Consider the following 22967-nt stretch of genomic DNA (forward strand, 5'->3'; position numbering starts at 1 on the left):
AATGATACAATCTTTTACCACAGTTTGAGAATCTACTAAATTTTCATGGAACTCTGCCCAGGGTTTTGTACAGAAAATTCAAATAAAGGATGCTTGATTATGTTGCTTGAAGAAATGTTTGAATATGATGAGGTTATGGATCATGGAAGTCAGGAACAGTAATTGAGTAGATAGTCATAAAACTGCAACTCATTTTCTTTATGGCATCCATCCATACAGTAGAACTCATCAACAGAAGCATTGGTATTAAATATATGCTATGAGAACACTAATGGAGCACATCATCGTTCACAAACTGAAAATAAGGTTTCGACAAGCAATCTTAACAATTGCATATGCTGGCGAGAAGCAAGGATCTGAACATCTAAGTGCATTTATAATATCAACTTAAGCAGCTACTTCAACAGCAGAGACGATGGTACGTAGCCAATAAGCAGCTTGGCCTGAAGAAGATTTGAAGAAAACAGAAACAAAATCATTCTTACCAGAAACTGATGTTCCATCTTTGAAATATTATTTACACAGCATAGCAGTCAAATCAACCAAAGAAAAATTTATGAAAAAAAAGAACACGTCTGAAAGAAGAGATGAAGTACCATCTTGATCATTTAACTTGAAAAGGAGAGAAAAAAATACGCATCAAAGAAAGGGATATAAGCAAAGACTGTGCTTTAAAACAAGTAAACAAAACATTATGGATATGATTGCTTGGATAGTAAATATAAAGGAGAGTAAAGTGATAGAAAAGTATACATTAACGATGAACTTCATGTCATTTGTGTGCGTTTTCCTCCTCTCCCTCATGTCTTTGATCCAAGTAATTAGATCTTAAGGCAATAGTTCTTCGAGCATTTTCTTGTCTGATAAAATCTTTCAATTATTTCTCCTCAATAATGTATTTGGTAGAAGAAACTACAGGGTAAAAAGAGGTGCAGACAAGTGCAAACTGTTAGCAACCCAATACTCTAATATCCAGTTTTTCCCCTTCATTTTGCATGTAGCAGAGCCCCCAATCTGTCAAAGCAATTCTGTTGGAAAAATCTAAATGCAATTCAAAAGGATTCAACAATAAATGCAAGGCTTAGACTTTAGAGATAGATACAGGTTCCTCGGTTATAAATCAAAAATAAAAAGATAGCAGATTTACATGTAAAAAGTTGGACGCTTACATCTGTCTCTATCCAACAAAACACAAGATAGTGCAAACAAATCAAATCTTTTGCTACAAAAAAAAACACGATAAATAAAAAGTCTGACGAGCATATGCAATGAAAAAAGAGGACTCTAAACAACAGGGGAGATGGAAAGATACATAGTACTCTGTAATAGATGTTGAGAGGAAATGGATAGCAAACGTATTCCCTAGTTTGTGATTACTTGAAGGGAACCATGGTCAGGCTTCAAAAAGCTTCAGAAGAAAAATTGATCATCACCTGTGTAATTTTAAAAAGCTATTGAAATTCCCGAACAAATTCAATAGATTACCACCTGTATTATCAACTACAAAACTGAAATCTTGAGATGCTTTTGAAACAATGAAGATCCTCTTTCTTGAAAAGATTTGTTCTATGAGATGTTGCTCTAGGAAGAGTAAAGCTAGATATACAATTACAATAGATTAGCAGCAGCAATATCAGAGTGCTTCTTTGAGTTGAAAGGTTCTCAAAATTGCTCTAGCTTTGTCATACTCATTCAATGACACTAACATATTCTTCAAACGACGAGCAAGCCCATGGGTCTCCTCCAAGCTAACACCCAATGCATGCCTTTTCTCCAACTTGCCCCCTAACTCTGAAATGCAGTCTACCAAAGGCTGCAACTTCTGACTAGGCCCTAGTGTGACCTCTGGACCCGACCAAATCCCCACCAGCGATGCTATGATTCTTTCAATCCTCATAATGGCATCATGTATATTGGGCATGATGCTTTTTACATGAGGCAGAAGTTTTCCTCCCAGTAGCTCTTCAAGTGCAAGCTTTTCTAATACAGGCATTGAAAGAATATTTTTCCAAAGGCAAATGTTCCTAAGTAGACGAACAGACATACCAAATTTATAAGCCGCAAATTGAGCAGCACCTGGCACAACCCTTGTTATTACACTACTCCATACAGGCACATTAAGGTCAGTGATGGCTTCATTCAAGCGAGTATGGATTACAGCAAGTAATTCACGCAGAGCCTTGCTTGAAGCTGGGACATAGCTGATAACCATATTAGTAGCAAAGACAGCACTCTTTGTCCTTTGGGTACTCAATATGTCCCAACAGTGCTCAATCTCATGGTGCAAGATGGGAAGGGCAACCTTCTCAACTATTTCTGGAATAAGATTAGCGTCTGCATCATCGGGCTCAAAATCCTGACCTTTTGCTGGCAATCCATAATTAAAAAGAAGCTTGTGCCATTCCATATCAAAGAAATCTGTTGCATCATAAAGAGGATCCCATTTCAAGAGCTCCAACCGCACATATGGGGAAAACAGAGATGGAACGCTTAGGGAAACATAAGCATCTCGATAACTAGAAAGATATTGGTTCTTCCATCTTTCAAACCTTTCTTTCACAATTTTAAGATTTGCATACTCTTCAGATGCATCACTAAATATTTCTTCAGCAGTTTGGATCAGCTCATTCCTGCTAGAAATATATGCATCACTCTCACTATCACTCTCATCAGTACTTAATTCTCCTTCAATCCACAACAAATTATCCATTTCCATAGGTGCAATTCTTTTGGACTCAGCCCGAGCTTTTCTCAGTTTTCTTGACTCTGCCCTCCTTGTAAAATCCATGCGCTTCTTTAAGTTGATGTCGCGTCCAAACTCATCTAATTCTACAGGTAAATCTGCACTTTCTCGAGCAGCAGCAGTGGCAGCCTGGGCAGCAGCAGCAGTAGCAGCAGCTACATAAGCTGAACTAGATCCTTTATTTAAAACTGCAATTGCTGCATTTACAGCAGATTCCACTTCATTATCATCATCTGCTATATCAGCAGCTCTTCTTTCGACAACAGCTAAAGCTCGATTCTCATGGAGCTTCTGCATTTGCTCCTCCAATTCCTCAATTAAAAAGGCCTTGTCATTCAAAAAATCACACATTACCGAAATAAAGTCTCGGAGCTTTTGCATGAAGATGTACTTGTCATCAGCTGCTTTCAGTGACTTCTCAAGGCTGGAAATTTCAGTTAGAGATTCAGTGATATTGGTGTCTGTCTTGACTAATGAATTCGTAGTTATTTTGTGAGATTCCTTGAGCCTATTGATGCTCTCCTGCAGAGCTCGGGTTGCAACCTCAGCCTGCTGAGATATGGACAAAACATCAGGGCTCCTTGAAGCACCATAGGAAGCTGATGTCATGCTTGCTGAGGTCTGATTAGCAACTCCAGGATAGACACTAGGCTGTGGATGGAGTGGAATAGGAGCGACACTGTAATTAACTCGCTGAGAGGATGTGTCATCGATTCTCTTTCCGAGTCCTTTTCTAAACTGTTCTTCCTCCCATTTCCTCTCCTCTTCATCCTCGTCCTCATCAATATTAATGTCTCCTTTCCTGAATCCACCATCCATCTTTCTTTCATCTGTGATAGTAAGCCTCTGATCAATGCTCTCAAAAACTCCCTTCTTCAACTTGTCATCTGCTTTAGTCCCAAACAAAGAAATCCTCTCTTGGAACTCAATGTCTTCTTCATCACTTGAACCGTCAGCAGAAGGGCGACTACTTGGCATACCACCATCAAGGGATATGAAATCTGGAGCAGGTTGTCGTGGTTGCTGAAGTTGTTGTCTCTTTGCACGAATGGCTTTTATAGTTTCTGGATCGGGAATAGACGGAAACTTCACCCCTGTAAGTGAACCACCATTACTATCATCTTCTTCCAACTCCTCTTCTTCTTCCTCCTCCTCCTTCGTTTCCTGTCGTTTCAGCACGACACCCTCCTGGCTGTCCCTACCTGGTGATGCCGGCTTTAGGAGGCCTTTAAGGACGATTACAGGTTCAGCCGGGGAATCAGACTTCCTGGGTTTGGGCTCTGGCACAGCAGGCGCCCGCTGGGACCGCGGTATGCTTCCCAGAGGCCGGGCGTTCTTCTGAAGCTCGAGGAGCCGCTCCTTGGTATATTCACCGACCTGCGGCTGGACATTGGAAGGGACAGAGGAGCCCAAACGCGACGCCTTCGAGCGGTCCTTCGAGGATGTGAGCTTGTGGACGGAGGCAGCGCCTGCGGAAGAAGAGGGGGTCCGGGAGGGGCGGCGGTTGTCGTCCTCCTCTTCGTCGTCAGCGAAGCTGAGCCGCTTTGGGGCTTCCGGCTTGGAGGCCTTGGACTTGCTTAGGGTTAGGGTTTGGCTCTTAGTGGAGGGGCTTGGGGCGGACTTCTCCTCGGCGTTAGCATCATCGGACTCGGAGCGGCGTCGAAAGTTCTTAGTTCTGCTGCTACTCATCGATCCAATAACCTACAGCGTTCCCTGCTAATCAAGAACGACACAAAATTGCCGTGATCTTTCTTCCTCTTAAGGAATCCCCAGCGACAGAAGAAGGAATGAGCTTACCTGTAGATCAATTCACCGGCCTTTTCTCCCCTCCGTTTCCTTCTCGATCAAACCGATTGCCTTCTCAGGGTTTCAGATTTGGGGTGACGGCGTCGCGTGGTTGCGTGCGAGATCCAAGGGGGGGACGACGAGGAGGCAGAAAACAAGCCTGCAACCCACTTTGACGCGTCTTAATTGATCTGAACCGTCCATTCGATGAACACCCGTCGTAGGCGTCCAATAAAGTTCAATGGGTCCGAGCGAGCGATACTGTTTGAACCGGATCGGCTAATGCGTTTGGTTTCCACATGATCAAACATTTATCGAATTAATTTTAAATTTTATCAAAATTTAAATTCGATCACAATAAACCCAAAGACAAATTTAATTCATTTTTTGATTTGTAAGAAAAATAAAATTAATACACCTTTTTATTCGTTTAAGTTGAGGCAAGTTGCATTGCCCCCAAACATCTACATTTCAGAAAAATCAATTTAGTAATTTTTACAACTTTTAATGGCCAGGGTATTAAGCTAATGATCATATTAATGCTTTGGCAATAACAAGATTAACCATCAACTAGAATTATTTTCCTTCTACTAACCGTTAGACAAAGAATATAATTCGAGTAACAAGAAAAATAAAGATAAACCTCAAAATAATAACTTACAATTTATCTCGTAAGAGAAGAAAAAGAAAAGCTAAGCAATGAAACAGTAGGCAGAAGTAGTTGTGAAGACGAAGAATTCAAGAGACAATTATTCATTTGCTCCTTTCCGATCTCTGAATTTATAATTACGCCAGTTATAATGAACTAATTCAACATTGGGAACAAGAATCGCCCACCTTGCGTAGTTGTTGAAGGAACCCAATCGATTTGAATGAGTCGAATGGAATGGATTGTTTAAGATCATGATGGTTGTTTTGCAGAAGTAAGCTCCTCTTCGAAGATGCAGCAACATTTTCCATTAAATGGTTCGATTTTCTACTCCTCTGCAACGAGAAATGGGAATCCCCTGAGAAGAAACATATTTGTCAGTTGGGCAGCATAACAACACGAATCAAATCAGAGCTACTTTTCTTGGGCTTTCAGCTGAAATCTCAACTATTAGATCCTTGTAAAGCAATTTAGTGCATTACAATCACACCAACTATTAGATCCTTTTAAATACTAATTAACTTTTAGCTGATCGCACAACTACCTGCAGCTTACATTCAGATATGTATGTAGAGATCAAAATCAAGGAAACGTTTATTTAGTGTGAAGATAATACGAGCACAAATGTCAAATGTAGCAACTAACAATTTGAAAACACAATACGATATGTTTAATGATTCAAAAGCTGGCATTTTGTGGGTTGTTTTTCAAATTCTCATAATGGGTCATCGAGGTCATTCTAATATAGGAAGATACACACTGTGATTTCCACTTTCCAGGTGTTGTTTAGATGTTATACCTGTTTGACTTAAACCGACCGCATAACCAACCTGTTAATCCCTAAAACCCCTTCCCTCTCTCTTGCACATCCTGTGCACAGCCATTCCATACTGTTCACAACCTACTCACCCCTGACTTCACCTCCACAATATCTGGGCAACTCTGAATTGCACCGCAACCTCTTGTTCCATGACCCAATCTCATCGAGGAGTAAGATAAAGCCACAATATCTGGTTAATGCAGGGCATCAAATGTCTGTTTAATATAGAATACCATGCAATGCAAAAATCACTGTGACAGTGCATTTTGGGCTCACAGTCCATTGTTTGTGTCAATGAATCTGGGTTGCACATTAGCTGTTAAAGACGATTAAGGAAATCATAATGAGTTGGTAATTCTCATGCAAATTAGGTGCTCATCTAGGGCTCCACGTTTTTCAGACTGACAAGATCCAAGCAAATATCCAACATGTATTCTTCCAGATCTCTTCCCACGGACATTACTCATGGATCTCATAGGAACCAAGTGTTCTTGATCTCTCACCTTCTTGGTTTCACATTGACCAAGCTTTCTTCTAGATCTTCACATTTTGCCAATCTTGCATGAACAAATAAATCTAATGCGGACTGATAATTCTTCTCAATCTTTGCCTTGTGTAGATCTCACACAGACCATACATACTTCTAGCTCATTGCCTGTTGAAGAATCATTCAGACAAACCCTTTTAAGATATCACATAGACCAACAATTCTAAATCTTTGACTTCTTTGGTGTCACACACACCGATCAGAACTTTCAATAGCCAGGCAATGGTCTTATGATAGCTAATGGTGGATTTTAAAAAAGGCCTAGTCTCACAAGCAAATTTAAAAGACTAATTAGCAACACAGGTGCTAGGAATAAGTCACGGACTCTTCAACCTATTGACAATGATCTCGGAATAGGCAGCTTGCTCTAGGTGTGGAGATTATACTAGGATCTATGAGAAGAGGCTCCTCTAATTGAGCCATAACCAATGGCAGAAATTTTCCATCTTGGAGCAGATAGATCTGGGATTTCAAGTTAATCAGCTTCAAATTGATCCACCTCTCAAACTGATCAAGTAGTCATGAAGATGAAAACATGAATGAGAAGAAAACAGATTTATGGGTTCAGCAGAACAGCAATGTTGAGAGATTTGCCATGGTGGCACTACAAGGAGCAGAGAAAAGTACTGGCTAAACTTACAGAATGAGAATACCTACCAAAAAGGCATGGTTGGGAAGTTATGCCATGTTCTACACATCAATCTTGCAGCCCATATAGCCTCACTAAACACAAATTGAAGAACTATAGGATGAAAGAAGAACTATAGCTCAGATTCCAAATTGGGAGGAAATGAAAAAATAATTCAAGTCCTAAACAAAATAAGCAAAAAGACCTTGAAACTTTTCACGCTCTTTCTATATATGATAGTAGTCTCAAACCAGTCAAACAAGAAATCTGTAGCAAATTGAATTTCTTTATTTCCTTCTTTTTGGAGGGGGAACTCAAATATATTATGTTGGGTCAAGAGGTTTTCCTGAATGAAGTTTGGTTCTTCTTAAGAAAGATTGTATACATCCAAACTTTAAACCAAAGTTGCCTCATCTCAACTTGGATCCAATGACAAGTTTTCTCAAGTTATTATTTCAATTTATTGAATATATGTACTGATTTTTTTTCCCAAGTGCTACTATAACTGGTCAAACCAGAATTTGATCTCAAGACTTCTCAGAAAACACAACAGCCAAAACCTTTGTTAGCTAGTTATGGCTTTTGGATATTTTATAAAGCTTTCCATGTTATGAGTTGTAAATCCAATCTAGCAAAAGCAACATGAAAGAATTAAGTACTAAACTTTAAACATTTGCAGATACTCTAGGTATTTAAATGCAGGGTAAAATAGTTATCAAACCAGCCTCCACGTGATGAGAAGTAATCACTATCCAGAGAAACAGCAAGAGCAATAGCCACAGCTCTTTCAGAAAGAGTCAATGGGCGGGCAACTTCAAATTCCTGAAACAAAGACAGCATAGGTCACGTGACATGGAATGCATAGATCTATAAACAATTTAGTTGCACTAACGCTTGAACCAGGTCCATTGTTAGGAGGTGAATCAGCATCTCCAAATCGAACCACATATTGACCAGCATCAGTGAAGAGCTGCAAAGAAACAAAATAAATTACTCCCATGTCCATTGGTTTCATTTTATCTCCTGTAGAAAGGATAAGGAGCAGAACTAGAGAGACAAGGACAAATACTCTATATTATGTCCAATATTCATGAACAATGTTAGATAAGTTAGCAAACATAGAGATCCTAAATCAATTTTGTGAAATGCCCCTGAATTCCAAAAAAAGATTTTAGAAACTAAAAGACAAAAAGATAACAAACTAGTAGAAAGTCAATTTATTCAATATATAACATGCCAAATGAAGATTACCTCTAAACCAACACCTCTCCAGTTACGATCAATTTGTGCCAGCACATTGTCGTCTTCATCCCTTAGCGTGAATGTCCAATTCCAGAAACCAGGATTTTCAACCACAGCAAATTGCTTGTTTCTATAGATTCAAGTTAACAACAAAAAAAGAGTAGGCAAATAAATATATTTTCAGTCACAAAATTGAGAAAAGGGAGGTATGGCACAATTTGAAATTATCATCGAATCCTAAAAATTGACTTAATTAGAATCCATCTTTTGCTCCAATTTTCATTTAATGTGTTATTCATCTCCCTATAGATGCATTTATAAATTATTTTACATACTTCTCTTCTATATAATTAATACATGTGTTCTAGATTCGTAGTGTTCTTACTAAATAATTTTCACTTGCATTTTATCTAGGATATTTCTTTTTTCTCTACAAAAATGGATGTTCTTTAAACAAAAATGGATGTTATATTTTATTGCATTCTATGGTATGGAAAGCAAAATCAGTCAAAATCAGCTTAGTGTGCAGTTTCCGACTACAAGACTTTGATGTTCCAAAATGAACAATAAAAAATGAAGAAAACAAATATGAAATGTGTGCCTTTCAATATTAATTCTTGCTCAGAAAAGGAAATGTGAATCATTGAATAAATTTTTCATTCTTTATTGGTTACATTTCTTTTCTATGTCAACCTTAATCTAACCAACCAGAATAATCATGTTGATACTGATGCACCAAACCATATAATTCCTATCATGATAGGATCTTGGTAATTAGCCTTATGCTCAAACTAAAATTTGTTAGCTAAGCCTTAGGAAATTGCAACATCTGAAGTGCTTAATATTTTTGTTCTCATCTTGGACCTGTGTTCCACTAATGGCAGGCCTTGAGTTATGATTAAGTATAGAGTTCCAAATAATGTGCTTACAGGGCGTGTCATCAATTACCTAGAATATATATATCATGCCCCAGTTCACATCAGATAATCAGATCATTAAGATCGCATTGGAAAAACAAAATAAAGGAAATACCATTATTATCAATATGCAAAAGAACTAGATAAATCAAGTACCCTAAGTACAAATCATATATTCTCCGCCAAAGATGCCAGCGTCTGTGGACTACACCAACTTCCTATAGGAAAAGGAAGCTGAAACTGTTAAATAATTTGTAATTGTATCCGTTCGGATGTGAATAATCATTTGAGGTTATATACATAGATGCCACTCGACATAACTTACTTACCTTACCATCTACTTCGGCATATATTGTGCTGTTTATCCACCAAAAGGGCCTGTGAACCTAAACCCAAAGTAGATACAGTGAATACAGTGCTAAGTTTAATGCAATATACTTAAACTAGTGCTTAATGTTTTTAGAAGATGATGGTAATTTCATACCCTTAATACTTCATTACCCATAGCATCAAGCATGTAAGCGACGAATGGGCGTCTTCCACGAAGTAGCTGAGAGGCACGTTAAAATAATAAGACATTCAGAAAAATATTAAGATGGGTTATGTAAATCAAACTGGTTTATAAGGAGTTCTAGAACCACATAAAATAAAAATCACAAACAATAAATTGTATAATTTAACTTGTGGATGAACACTGAGCATGGTTTAGAATATAATACCATGACATCCCAAAATTGTATTTACATTAGTCGGTTGATATTAGTATGTTGATTAAAGAGACTGCAGAGCAGTACAAGTGTTGATGAGCAAAGGTGCTAAATTCAAGAAGGCTGTTAAGTTGCTGCAAGAATTATAATGAACCTTGTTTAGGCACTATGTAAGATTATTGCATCGCTCTAATGATGGGCATCCAAGACCAGATGACAAAGGTGGCTAATATGAATTGTTGCAAGTGTAATCTACCAATCTCTAGCTACAACTCAAGGCACTCATATGAATGTTGTCTTGAGAATCTTGAGATAGCTTAAATGAGCTCTAGGAAGAGGATTTTCTCATGTAAAAGCAAATGGAGTGATGTAACATCTACCTTAGCAAATAGCCAACATTGATTCAAATGCAACCTTACTAACTATCAATTAACACAATTCTATGTTAGTATAAAACTTCTATATGAGAATACTAGTATAACATGGCACATGATAGAAAAGTTGCGTTAATGGTTTATAAAATCTGAAGTGGGAAACAAGCAACAATCCAAACAACAAAGGCAGAAAAAAAAATATAGTAAATCCACATTCAGCTCACTAGCTATCCACAATGAAGATGTTGGATTCAAGATTGCATACCTGCCTGAAGATGACATTACTTTTCTCTTGAATGAAACCAATAGGCTGATGAAAGAGGCAAACTTAATAAACAAAGATTTCGACAAAGTCAAACAACTAAGCTCAGTTTCATAGAGAAAGAGAGAGCTTTTCACATACTGACTGAGGATAACAAGGGTCCATTATTTGATAGCGACTCTCCTGCAACATAAGAAGATATATGGATAAGGATCTTTATCTCTAAGGACAAAAAATTAGCAAACAATTCTTATATACGATGGTCTGGGAACATTCTCTAATATCTCAGTGTAACACCGATTCCAGTCTTTGGTCAGACAAGCTCTGTACCATACCTACCCTTACCAATATGGATTGGTAAGAAATGGCGCACACAATATAATTTCACTCTGAATTAAAATTTTTCTACAGCTTTTTTTCTCTCCAACATGCGATTCTGCTACAGCAAGATTTCGTTCCAGTTATAATTCTAATCATCACAATCAAAGTGTCAAATTGTACTTGTCCCAACTATTTAGAGTCAGTTATATGAATTTTTCCCTCCATTGAGCTCTACATAACACAATAGCATTAATAATATACAAATTAATAATATTATTTTTATTGTATTGACTATTGTTTGGTTAATCCACCTCTTTTCGCCTTCCACACTAATAGATTTAAATCTTCTTACTATAAAATTCATTGATCATTTTTGAGCAAGTACATATCATCTAAACCTATTTTCTCTTGCCTACCTCATCTTTGTTCATGATAAACCATACACCTATAACTCCTCAAGCTACTTAACTTTCAGGGTGAACTTGAATTGTCTAAGGATAGTGGCAAAATTAACTAGATGACCAAAAGGAGCCTCAAAACTCTCCCATGGGAACTAATTAACTTTGCATAAACATAGTAAAAGCTTCTAACAGGTTAAACATCACAAAGAAGATTTAAGTGTGTGAACAATTCACAAGCATATTGGAAACAGAAACGACATATGCTTCATGCAAAGTTTACTCCAGTTACCTGTTCAAAAGAGAGCATGACGTTTGCCCATTCTATGTCTCTCACAATAATCAAGCTGTCTCTGGAAAGAAGTGTTGCAAGTTTGACCTAGAAAAGGAAGGGAAAAAACCAAAGAATCACCAAATCCTAGGTCTTGCAAGGACAGATTCAAAATATCGTACAGGACAACAAGGGAAAAAACACAGACAACCCTTATTAAAAGAATGCTTTTGGGATTTTTCTTAGCATCTCCAACAGAATTGTAATCTGTATGGTATCAAATCTGATCTTGATGAGTTTCGCATCACATTGATGGCATGTAAAATATAGTAGATTGAGAAAAAAGTGGCCTATTTGCATTACCAGACAGTTTAGCAGCATGGAGATCCTACTACGTCTGAAACTATACTATACCAAGAAATTAAACTTAGAGGTTACAAACGCAAGCATATCCCAGTGATGCAATGGAACTCACAGCTCCCAAGATAAAAAAAACCACCATGCACGGTTCTGTAAACAACAAAGCTTTCTTCAACCTGATTTGGCTTTCCTAATTTTAACTTACTAAAGGAGAACTAAAAAGAAAAGGTAACACAGAGAAAGTGCAACCAACTTTGCCACTTGGTGCAGGTTGTCTCTTTCTTCTCCTACTCCTTACTTTCTCCTGTTGCTTTTCTTCAATCCAAATCCGTGCAGCCCTGCTAAAATACTGTTTCTTCCCTGCTGGGAATGAAAAACAACGATGAGCAATTAAACGACTATTCAGCCCCATTTGCAAGCGTCCTATTTCGCATTTTGGATCAGATGAACGTCCCCACATAGTTGTGATTCCCATGCCAAATGGCTGCAAGAGTTGCCGAAGGACGTTTTCTGGCGGAGGGTAACTGCTGCTCACAGCATATTTCACCAATTTCTGAGAACCCTGATTCCGAAATGCCAAAAGAGAAGGAATTGCTTCTGTAAACTTGATGGAAGAAGAAATCCATTTCTTCAAACACCTCATCTGGTTACCGACCACGCTGTCAAGAGTCGTGATTCTATTTGTGGAAAGAGGAATGAATGCTTAACGAGCCGTCAAATACAGCCAATATTTCTCTCCCTCGCCTGCAAAGCCCTTGGAGATTCTCAACTACTCAATGGCCCCCCAAAAAGGCCCTTTTCTGCAGCTAATCAACGAGACAAAGGCAGTGACTGTGAGGATGGTAATAGTCAATCTCCAAAGTTAGGCGACAACGGAAACAAGAAGGGCAAAGAGAACCACAAAAAATCTGCAAATCGACGAGGAAGGAAGGGAGCATACCTGCGAATCAGTTCGCCTTTCTTCTCCCCGCCCTCGTCGATCAATCCTGTGAGGGTTTTAAATGGAAAGACAAAGGGAGGAATCGTGGCCGAAGGCAGACGGAACACCTCTCTCATGCCGAACGGGTTCGAGTCTCACTTATTTTTTAATTAAAAAATTTATTAAAAAACAGAAAAAAAATAAAAAAATGTTTTTTTTCAGCAGACAAAAACATAAAATCAAAGCAAACTGCATCAGAAATTGCACCCTTTTTCACATTTCAAAAGAAAATTCGCTGCCAACCATCCTTTGGAATAGAATCACTACATTAAAAATTGAGCAGAACGATTAGCTTGTAGCACCGGAGGCTGAACATGAATCCACAATTCACAATTGACCCAAGAGAAAATCATTCACAAAAAATGCTCTCAGAAGGTCTAAAAAGTGGACTACTGAATCATACACGCGGACGTTGCGTAGTACAAGGATCATACGTGTTTCTTGCTTGGAGGATAGACCAGAGAGTCGCCATCAATTTGGCTCTTCTTCCTGTGGAATATGCTGCTGAGGTTTTGGAAGAGTGACTTTTTCGAGGAGGATGGTTTCGAGACCTTGCGGCTTCCATGAGTCTTCTCTAATGTCTTCTCATTGTGCACCACGGGTTTCGGTGGCAATGTCTCTGTTGAAATCTGTGTTTCGGCCAGTATCATTGAGGCAGTCTCAGCGGCCCTCTTCAGTTCCTTCTCGCGCCACTTCTTCAGCTCTCCTTCGACAGCCTTCTTCGCAGCCTCAGCCATCTCTGCCCTCTTCAGTGCCTCCTCCGTGGCAGTCTCCATGTCCTCTATCTCTTTCCTAGCTGCATCGAGTTTCTTAATTGCTTCAGTCTCGCTTGCACGCACAACTTCCACCTGGGCTAATGCTGCAGCAACTTTCATCTCTGCCAGTTTCTCAGACTCTTCCGCTTTCCTGGTTAATGCCTCGTACTCTTCTTTTGAGATTGTTATGTTAGCTCCAGACTCAGAAGCTGATGCCTGATCAACATTTGTTTTCAAAGACAGCTTTTTGATGAGATCAAGGGCTCTTGTCTCTGCTGCTTTTGCTTCTTCAGCGCTCTTCAAGGCAACCTGCAACTTCTCTTCTGCTTCAACCAAAGAAGTTTGAGCTACCTTCGCTTCACCCCTTAGCTCTTCAGCACTCTTCGTCATTTCTTCTGCTTCCTGTAATGCAGTCTGCGATTCAGAAGATAGCTGCTGTAGAGCGGACACTAAATCGTCAGATGCTAAAGTAGCTTTTGATTCTGCAATCACAGCTGCCTCAAGCTCAGCTTTGCACTTCTGAAGTTTGACGTGAAGGTTACTAACAACAGATTCAGTTTCTGCATCTTTCTCTTTGAGTTCTGCATGCTCTTTCTGTACAGCTTCCAACTCAAGCTTCAGTGACTCCACTAAACTCCTTAGTGAACTCTCTTCTTCAACAAGTTTCTGAAGCATCTCTTTAGCTCCATCAAGCTCAGAAGTCAATGTTGTAACAAACTCGGAACCTGAGATCCGGGCATCTTCTAATTCCTTTTGTATAGCTTCAATCTCAGCATTAGTCTCAGCCAGTTTACCCTCAAGGTTCTTATTAACCTCGGGATCAAACTCTTTCTTCAAAGATGCCAATTTCTTTTCAGCTTCCTCCAGAGCTTGTTTGTGGGATTTTTGGGTGGCATCTTTCTCCATTCGAATTTTTAACTCTTGTCGAGCTTGATTGGTAGCAAGCTTCACGTGCATGAGTGAATCCTGAGTAGCTGAAATCTCTTTCGAAAGCTCAGCAACCCTGTTAGTGTTGGCATCAAAAGACTTCTTTGCCTCAGCTTCTTGCTGAATGGCATTGAGCTTCACCTCCATGGACTCACCAAATTCTCTCTTAACCTTTCTAAGTTCTTGCTTTGCTGCATCAAGCTCTGCAATGGCAACTGCATGCTGCTCCCTTGCATTATCAAATTCCTGTTCCCTGCCACTATTATTGCCAATATTCTCAACAGAAGTCGCATCTTCAAGTTTCTTGGTTTGACATTTTGCATCCTCTGTTGCTTTTAAAGCTGATTCCTTTGATTCATTTATCTCATTTAGTTTCTTGGTCAATTCCTCGACAGTTCTTTTAGCACCCTCCAATTCAACAAGCGCTTGGATCCTAGTTGTTTCAGCATTGTTAAGTTGCTCCTTGTACTTGTTAAGCTCTGTTTTAGCCAAGTGAAGCTGGGTCTCCTTAGCTAAAGCCCTCTGTTAAATGATGAACAAGGTCAACCCAGAATATCTGCAAGAAAATAATCGACAACTGTCCATACACAAACTAGATTACTATAACTTATATATCAAAATAGCATCATGACAAAATAACCCAATCTAGCTTCTCCAAGAGAGAGAGAGAGAGAGCCCTTGACAACAGCATTGTAACTAAATTACGCAATCTAGTTACTAAATGTACAATGCCAATGATATAATAACTTCTTGAACAATCCTTTATGGCCTTATGTGGATCCGCAGTGAGAAATACTCTTAGAGATCTAGCATTTTTCAGATTAAAGTCAAAAGTTAGCAGCTTAAACATACATCCTACAGCTTATGGAGAATTCACATGTACAATTGGAGATAATTTTACAACAAAAAGGGCGAAGAACAGCTGTAGGCAACCTTTGTATATTATAGGAAGTCACAGTGACCACTTCATCATCTTCAACATTGTTTATGTTTGGTATGATCTTCAATACGTTTAAATGCTATTTAGAAAAACAAACATACTGAACCTAAATAGAATACAAATGGAAAGTATACCTCGATAGGTGGAGCCTTCAGTTTTCTCACTGTCGGCCTGTCCGATGTGAATGCTACCTCACCAAAGAGGCTGACAGCAGCTTTGACAGATTGAAAAGGAGCTCTTGTATCTATCTCAGCTTTTGGTGTATCAATGCAAGTTTGGTGAAGTTGTGTTCCCATGCCAATCATCTTAACTTATTACAGCCTGCACAATGGTCAAAAAGGAATTAAATTTCCAGATTAGAAAAAAAAAAGAACGTTCCTAAGAGACTCAATCATAAACAGTCTAAAATTCACTCGAGTACGCAAATCCGGATAAAAGAATTCAGTGTTAGAATAAATAATAAGAGTCTCACAATGATTATGTATTTTACAGATCAATTATCCTACTTGGGTTATATCAGTATGAGTTCAGAAACATGGTGAAACAACAAAATTGCAAATTAATATGATGAATGGTGGCAATAATATCTTTATCATAACGAAGTGAAAACTGGTATATTAACTAAGAAGTCTAAATGGAAAAAAGATATATAGAAAGCAATATATTGCAATGGAGCAGTGAGACAAATTGCATATTAGCAATTTCTTAGAAAGTTTAGATTGATTAATGATATGTACACATTGCTGCTCGGTAGAAGTTTCAACAATCAACAAACAAATTGTGTCTGTCTCCCAGTGAAAGGAGAGATTTCAAAGGCTTTTACAAATAATTACAGGTAAAGAAAATGTACGTCCATTGAGTACAGACCTGAAGAGCCAAATTTCAGAGATTTTATGGGTACCTACCGACACGATGAATAATAAGAAAAGTTATGGTTAACAATTTCTTTTTAACAATACAAGGAATAAAAAACTAAACATTTAAATACTGCACCATTATGATAGATACCGACAAAAAAAAAGATTAACGTCGTTTAAGTCAGTGTTCTTTTTGTTGTTGTTGTCGTCGTCCTGCAGGCGTATAAACATCGGAAAGAACAAATAATTTTTCAGAAAAGTATTAGTTTTTTTTTCTTATCCGGAATTTTTTGCAAGTTGATGAATAAGATCATTCCATGTTTCACGAGCAAGCATCGCAAAAACACTTGATTTGACCATTGACAAGATCACGAAACGAAAGCAGCTAAACGCGAAATAAATTCCTATATAACATCTTTCCATCGGATGAAACCACTAAGCACGAGAAAAACGGTAAAAGCGTCACAAAATCAAAAGAACGCCAGGGGGAGACCCTGAAGAGGATCCCAACCGAGGATCAGATCATTCCATAAGGTAGAAACGTAAGAAGGAGATCAGAGAGCAAACCCTGGGAGCAAATCGGCGCCCGAGCGCTTGGCGCGCGGAGACGACACGCGCGCGATCGGTCTAGCAGACGGGACGACAGGAGGCACGCATGCGTCAGGTCGAAGGAAGACCAGAGCCCGGCGGCGTCACGGGGAGAGGGATCCGCGTGCGTCGCCGGAGCGATGGAGGGAAGAGAGCGAAAGTGACAGGGCCAGGTGGTAAAAGAGCGAAAGAGGACGAAGGCGAGAAAGCGAACTTGAGGTAAAGCGGGGTCGTCGGGATGTGCGTTAAAATTTAATCACAAAAAACCTCCTGAAAAGCAACAATTCCATGACCGCTGTCACGACGGAGACAGCGATGAATAATCAATTTGGTTTTAATTGGACAACGTGGAGATAGAGATGGAGATGGAGCATGGAGATGGAGATGGAGGGCCTTCTTCACGAGACACGAAACAGCGGTCAACGTTAATTGAATACCAATGACTTTCTAAAAGTTATTATTAGTCAAATACAAATTTATGATGGTTAGCATCCAATCGGATAAAAATTATTAGAATCGTCGAGGGCGTTCGTTGTGAGGTGGTAAGAATTGGGATGGATTTTTTAGATAATGAAAATTTAAATTTCATCTAAGGTACGTTATATATTTATAATTGAGAATTTAAAATTTTTATGATATTAAATTTATCTATCATGATTCATCTATGGTTCACGATTTATTTAGTATTCGATGAAAAACTTCTATAAATTGCCCAGGATTAGTTAATCAGACAATGATAAGATAATTTAGGGAAAACTCAATGCATCATGATTCAATTGAAGAATGCATGTGCACTTAATTTGAAAAAAAAAAAAAAAAAACTTTGTTGAGGAGATCCATGGCTGAATTATTTAATTTAGAACTTAACAACTCTATAACAGTGGATTTTACTATTGAGGTCGATTTGCCAACATAAATGTTCCAGCGATAGTTACACCTACAATTTCATAACTATTACATGTAAATGTTAAATGAATAGATTAAGTGTGTATTATAATAATTATAAAATCCTAATTATTACAATATAAATATTGTTAAATAGGTTAAATTCATTTAACCTATTCAAGATTTAAATTTGAAATTGACTTCCAAAAAATTATGTAATTTTATAAAAGAAATTGATGGACGAGGGCTCTTTTAATAAATTAAAAAACCATCTCAATTCCAATAATAAAATAAGACGTCTCTTTCATATTTGCCTAATTATTTTTATTCATATTAAATGTTGGTCAAAACTTAATTTTGTACCTTTTTGTTCTCTATAGTTGATATATTCAATAATTAAAATTTAAATGTCAAAATCATATTAGAGATTCAAAAGAATAATGCATCGCTTTTTTTTTTGAGACTTAATTAAGTTTTTAAAAACTCATTTTCAGAACACATTATATAATTCCTCATATTATACAATCCAAATCACGTATCCTAAATAGACCGAATTATTATTATTATTTCTTTTTACGCTCAATTTACTTTTTATTTTTATTTTATTTTGAAGAAACTAAAGGTATTTTAAAAAAAGCGAAAGGCATTAAATAAAATATGGGGTGACCCATTCAACTGATCAACCTAAAAGCAAAACTGGCCAATTAAATTAATATAGTGATTTTGGTTAAAGTAATATAGCTTTTTAAAAATTTTCCTAAGCTTTAAGGGGGCATTAAAGCCAAAGACCACATTGCACATGACACAGAAATGAAAAAGAAAAGCACTTCCCGAATTACCCTAATAGCCGGTAAGAAATTTTCAGTGAGACCGAACCGATCATCCCCAAGGATTGAGTCACTGTGACTAACTGATATTATCATTTTTTTTCAAAAACGAACAAGAAAAACAAGATACAAATGAGATTTTTTTAAGGATAATTATAATAAAGAGCTGAGCGGGAGAGAGAGATCTTGAATTGAAATGAAACAATTTATCCATATGCAAAGAGCGAGCGGGAGAGAGAGATCTTGAATTGAAATGAAACAATTTATCCATATGCATTTTTTACTTCATTTAATACGCAAAAGAAGAGCACAGAACATGAATGCTTGCACGGTCCACTTGAAAATAAATAGCAGAAGCGTACCTCAGGGCATGGGGGCCATGTGGTACCCACAAGAATCCATTCAACATCAATATCTCAAATAACACGCTGTCCCAGTTTATCTTCTAGACGCGACTCTGAATGGTGATCAAAGAATTCGGTGATACATGCTAAAAAGAAACCTTCATCAATTCCACAAGAAAGCTTCGAAAACTTCATTCTCGCTGATCCTCTATGACCTGCTTCAGCCTGTAGTTCCTGGCAACAAAAGCATAAATGCAGAAATTTATTGTGCAGATTCCTGCAAGACTGTAGAAGAAGTAATCAAGGTGGCCCTTGTTGAGATCATCTGGGATCCACCCAGGATTTCCATCGCCTGCTGTAGCAGCAGAAACGACTGTGACTATGAAAGAGCTCAAGTAATTTCCCAGTGCAGTTGAGAGCAAGGCGAATGCCGTGCAGATGCTCCGCATGCTATCGGGTGCCTGTGCATAGAAGAACTCGAGCTGCGTGATGTAATTGAAGACCTCCGAACCTGAGATAATAAAGTACTGGGGAAATTGCCACCCTATGTTTATCAGGTGACCATTCTTCACGCTCTTCAATCTAATTGTTTCGACAAATCCAGCTGTCAGCATCGCTATGATCATCGTAAAGCGGCCAATTCCCATTCTCTGCAGATTAGTAAGTCCAGCTCCATTTGGAGTGAACCTCTCAATTACTGGGGCTATAACCCTGATGTAAATGAAAACCCAGATCATGACACATATGACTCCGAGGGAGGAAAGTGATGCCGCGGGGATGGTGAAGGATCCAATCCTAGTGTTCATTGCATTGCCCTGTTGGATGAAAGTGCTATTCATTTGAGTGCATGCTGCAGTATACACAACACTTGTTACCCAGATTGGTAGCATCCGCAGAAGTATCTTCAGCTCCTCCACTTGAGTTACAGTGCAAAGAGTCCATGAACTCTGAGCGCGGTCATTGCTTCCCTCCAGATTTGAAATAGTAGCTGCCTTGTCAAATAATCTGAAAACACAAGCTCAGAAATAGTTAACTACCAGCTACATGAGAATGCTTATCCAATTGCAGTTCAAAGAGAAGATCAACTTTCAAAACGCCGCGTGCTAACTTCATAAACATAGCAATGGAATGATTATAACTCAATGCAGTCCACATGATTAATCCTTCAAAACTGGATTCAAGCAACAACTGAAATAGGCTAAACACGTGCAGCTACAAATAAGTATCCATATACTTTCTCATTATGCAGAAATAGGGTAGTAGCCTTAGTGACGACATAGGCAAAATGCCTTTAGATAACTGGTAATTTCTTTGAATTGTGATTGAAAAAGAAACTATATGGTACTTCAATGAATGCATTGATTTATTTGATAACTGGTTAAATGACTTTCTGATCCAGATGCAAAATCTGCCAACATAATACCTGAATTCGTCAGTATGTGCCAATCGCCTCTTGTTTGATTTCTCTTGGTTTACCACGTAAAGTAGATTAGGTTCTGTTGGAATTTCCACGCGCATCTTCCTTACAGTAGCTACAATAACCTGAAGAAGACTCTTCAAAGGGCTGCCAGTTGGCATCATTAACTTGTAAGTTGAAGTTCCAAGTAAAAAGCCTCCAGAAGCTAGAGCCATGCAAAATGTTGAAATCCCAAATCCAATTGCCCAACTGACATTTGCTTGTATCCAAACTATGAGAGTACCAGAAATGAGCAATCCTGACATGGAACATACGTAAAACAAACTGAAGAAGGATACTTTCTTTCTCATTTCTATCGGGTTCTCCTCATTAAATTGGTCTGCACCGAAAGGAAGCAAGGCTGCTCTGATTCCACCAGTCCCAAAGGCAATAACATATAACCCAGAAAAGAACACAAACGTCTGGAGTGCAGTTGCAGGTTGACATGAATTTCCATCACACGAAGGAGGTGTTAATGATGGAATAGTGGCAGATAAAGTAACAATCACCAACCCCTGCAGACATTAGAAAACAAAACCATAGTATTATTATGATAAGTATTTCAAGAACATTTAGTGAAATGCTTGAGTGTAGCTTACATACAAGTAGGTACAATATGATGGATATTAGGATTGTCCTGTAATTTCCAAAATAGGTGTCAGCAAGGAGGCCACCGAGCAGTGGTGTGAAATAAGTAGTTCCACCCCAAAAGGAAACATTTGCAGCACTTGAAGAAATAGGCCAATGAAGGACAGAACCAAGATATAAAACTAAGTTTATGCCAATGCCATTGAAAGCAATACCTTCCAGGAATGAAAATGCTGCAACATCAACATAATATATTACTAACGTTCAAGTATTTTGGAATATATGATTGTTCAATTAATTTTCATAGGCTGTACTACCAGATATTGTTAGTAACCATTCTTATAAGACAGGCTATCACATGAAGTATCAGAAAAGTATAATCAATACTTGCCTAAGATTATTGGTGGTGCCTTGTTGATAGAAGTTACACTTTGTGGCTCAGATCTTTGATCAATCTCCTCAGAACCATTGTCTTCAAAATGCCTTGATGATTGGCTCTGCAATGAGTGTCCAGGTAACTAGTGAGTAATGAACTAGTATCTCTTTTTGCCAGTCTCTAGGAGATCATCATACTTCTAGAATCTAGTCACAGTAAAAGCACTCTAAATACTATTACATAATATTTTGTTTAATAGACATAAAAGGAAACAATGATGCAGCTAGGATTGTTCGAGTTAGATCAGTATCGGCAATGGTCTGTCTCATTTTGTTTTCAAAAAACAATCGTCATCTCACAAAATGGAGGAGAAGTTTTTCAAAAAGCAGAGGTTTAAAGAAATTAGCTAGAAATTAGTTAGATAAGATTAGTATATTGACACAACTCACTAAAATTTGGTTAAATTGAGAATCGAAATGATGAAACCGAGTTTAATTTGGTCTAAGTGAGATGGCTTTGAAAAACTTGATCAATCTATCCTTTCCTTTAATCCCACTTGATTTTTATAGAACTCCATAGGAAGGAGAGAGAATCTATGCTTCCCTCATGAAATTGGTTATCCTTGCCACAGCTCTAATAAAGGAACAATGGCTTATAGAGCTCCAAAGGAAGGAGAGAAAATCTTTGCTGCCCTTGTAAAATTAGTTATGCTCACAACAACTCAAGGTACACCAATCAAGGAACAATGGTTTGCCCTGTAAAAATAATCCACAAATATAGGTAACCTCACGAATTTACGCATGTAAAAACAAGAAATTCCGCCCAAATGTCTATTCAGATAAATGTTCTGCAGATCGAGCAACTGAGATTTAAAAAAAGGAAAAATAGGGGGAAAGAGACTACAGATGAAGCAAAAGCGCAGTAAAAATACATAAATTTCAACCATGGAATGGAATTATTAACCCTAGACGGCAAAGGGTTCTTAGGAACCCACTAGCGAATTTACCAACCTATAAGAACAAGTAAAACAAAATAAATTCAAGTTTCTTCGGAGGTCGGAACAAGATTTAATTGCTAAATCCGCATCTTTATTCACGATGAGCATGAACAAAACGACAATGAAAAAAAGGGGGAGGAAAGGAGATCTGAGAGCCACCTTATCCAGCAGAGGGCTTCTTTCGCCATTCTCCAAAGAAACTACACCATCGTTCTCCATGGATTTGAGGATAGCCAAGGAGGACGGTAGAAGCTCCTCCAGCTAGGGATTTCCAACGAGAGGTTCGATTGAAGGAATATGCTACGGTTCTTAGTCAACTGCAATGTCACTTCTCAAATAGTTGTCAAATAACCAGCACGTGATAAACGTGGGAATTAATAATAAGCTTTCACAATCAAATTAACGGGGAGAAGTACATATTCTC

General features: G+C 38.2%; 4 protein-coding genes across 7 annotated transcripts; all 4 read right to left on the minus strand.

The window, feature by feature from the left end:
• Window positions 1-1061: 1061 nt before the first annotated feature.
• On the minus strand, window positions 1062-4645 carry LOC141838865 (transcriptional repressor ILP1). Of its 3 annotated transcripts, none has more exons than XM_074726467.1 (2): window positions 4541-4645; window positions 1062-4444 (listed from the first exon to the last, which is right to left on the minus strand). In XM_074726467.1, exon 2 carries the CDS (start codon window positions 4430-4432, stop codon window positions 1634-1636), a length of 2799 nt encoding a protein of 932 aa, XP_074582568.1. In that variant the 5' UTR covers window positions 4433-4444; window positions 4541-4645; the 3' UTR covers window positions 1062-1633. The 3 variants fall into 3 exon arrangements, with proteins under 3 accessions (XP_074582568.1, XP_074582565.1, XP_074582567.1); XM_074726464.1 differs by having other exon boundaries at window positions 1062-4456; XM_074726466.1 differs by having other exon boundaries at window positions 1062-4459.
• A 583-nt stretch (window positions 4646-5228) lies between these two features.
• LOC141838866 (altered inheritance rate of mitochondria protein 25-like) lies at window positions 5229-13052 on the minus strand. Of its 2 annotated transcripts, none has more exons than XM_074726469.1 (12): window positions 12965-13052; window positions 12278-12855; window positions 11686-11772; window positions 10816-10857; window positions 10678-10722; window positions 9816-9881; window positions 9661-9717; window positions 9488-9549; window positions 8424-8544; window positions 8065-8142; window positions 7894-7994; window positions 5229-5535 (listed from the first exon to the last, which is right to left on the minus strand). In XM_074726469.1, exons 2-12 carry the CDS (start codon window positions 12665-12667, stop codon window positions 5505-5507), a joined length of 1080 nt encoding a protein of 359 aa, XP_074582570.1. In that variant the 5' UTR covers window positions 12668-12855; window positions 12965-13052; the 3' UTR covers window positions 5229-5504. The 2 variants fall into 2 exon arrangements, with proteins under 2 accessions (XP_074582570.1, XP_074582569.1); XM_074726468.1 differs by having other exon boundaries at window positions 12278-12830; window positions 12965-13026.
• A 237-nt stretch (window positions 13053-13289) lies between these two features.
• LOC141838867 (WEB family protein At5g55860-like) lies at window positions 13290-17142 on the minus strand. Its single transcript, XM_074726470.1, has 3 exons — window positions 17050-17142; window positions 15760-15946; window positions 13290-15207 (listed from the first exon to the last, which is right to left on the minus strand). The coding sequence occupies exons 2-3, from the start codon at window positions 15928-15930 to the stop codon at window positions 13432-13434; spliced, it is 1947 nt and encodes a 648-aa protein (XP_074582571.1). The 5' UTR covers window positions 15931-15946; window positions 17050-17142; the 3' UTR covers window positions 13290-13431.
• A 1977-nt stretch (window positions 17143-19119) lies between these two features.
• LOC141838868 (protein NRT1/ PTR FAMILY 8.3-like) lies at window positions 19120-22855 on the minus strand. Its single transcript, XM_074726471.1, has 5 exons — window positions 22703-22855; window positions 21562-21667; window positions 21186-21403; window positions 20550-21097; window positions 19120-20131 (listed from the first exon to the last, which is right to left on the minus strand). The coding sequence occupies exons 1-5, from the start codon at window positions 22760-22762 to the stop codon at window positions 19318-19320; spliced, it is 1746 nt and encodes a 581-aa protein (XP_074582572.1). The 5' UTR covers window positions 22763-22855; the 3' UTR covers window positions 19120-19317.
• Window positions 22856-22967: the final 112 nt, after the last annotated feature.

This window comes from Curcuma longa, chromosome 11, assembly GCF_044706935.1.
Source record: "Curcuma longa cultivar G26 ecotype Majalengka, Jawa Barat chromosome 11, ITB_CL_G26_1.1, whole genome shotgun sequence".
Lineage (NCBI taxonomy): Eukaryota > Viridiplantae > Streptophyta > Magnoliopsida > Zingiberales > Zingiberaceae > Curcuma > Curcuma longa.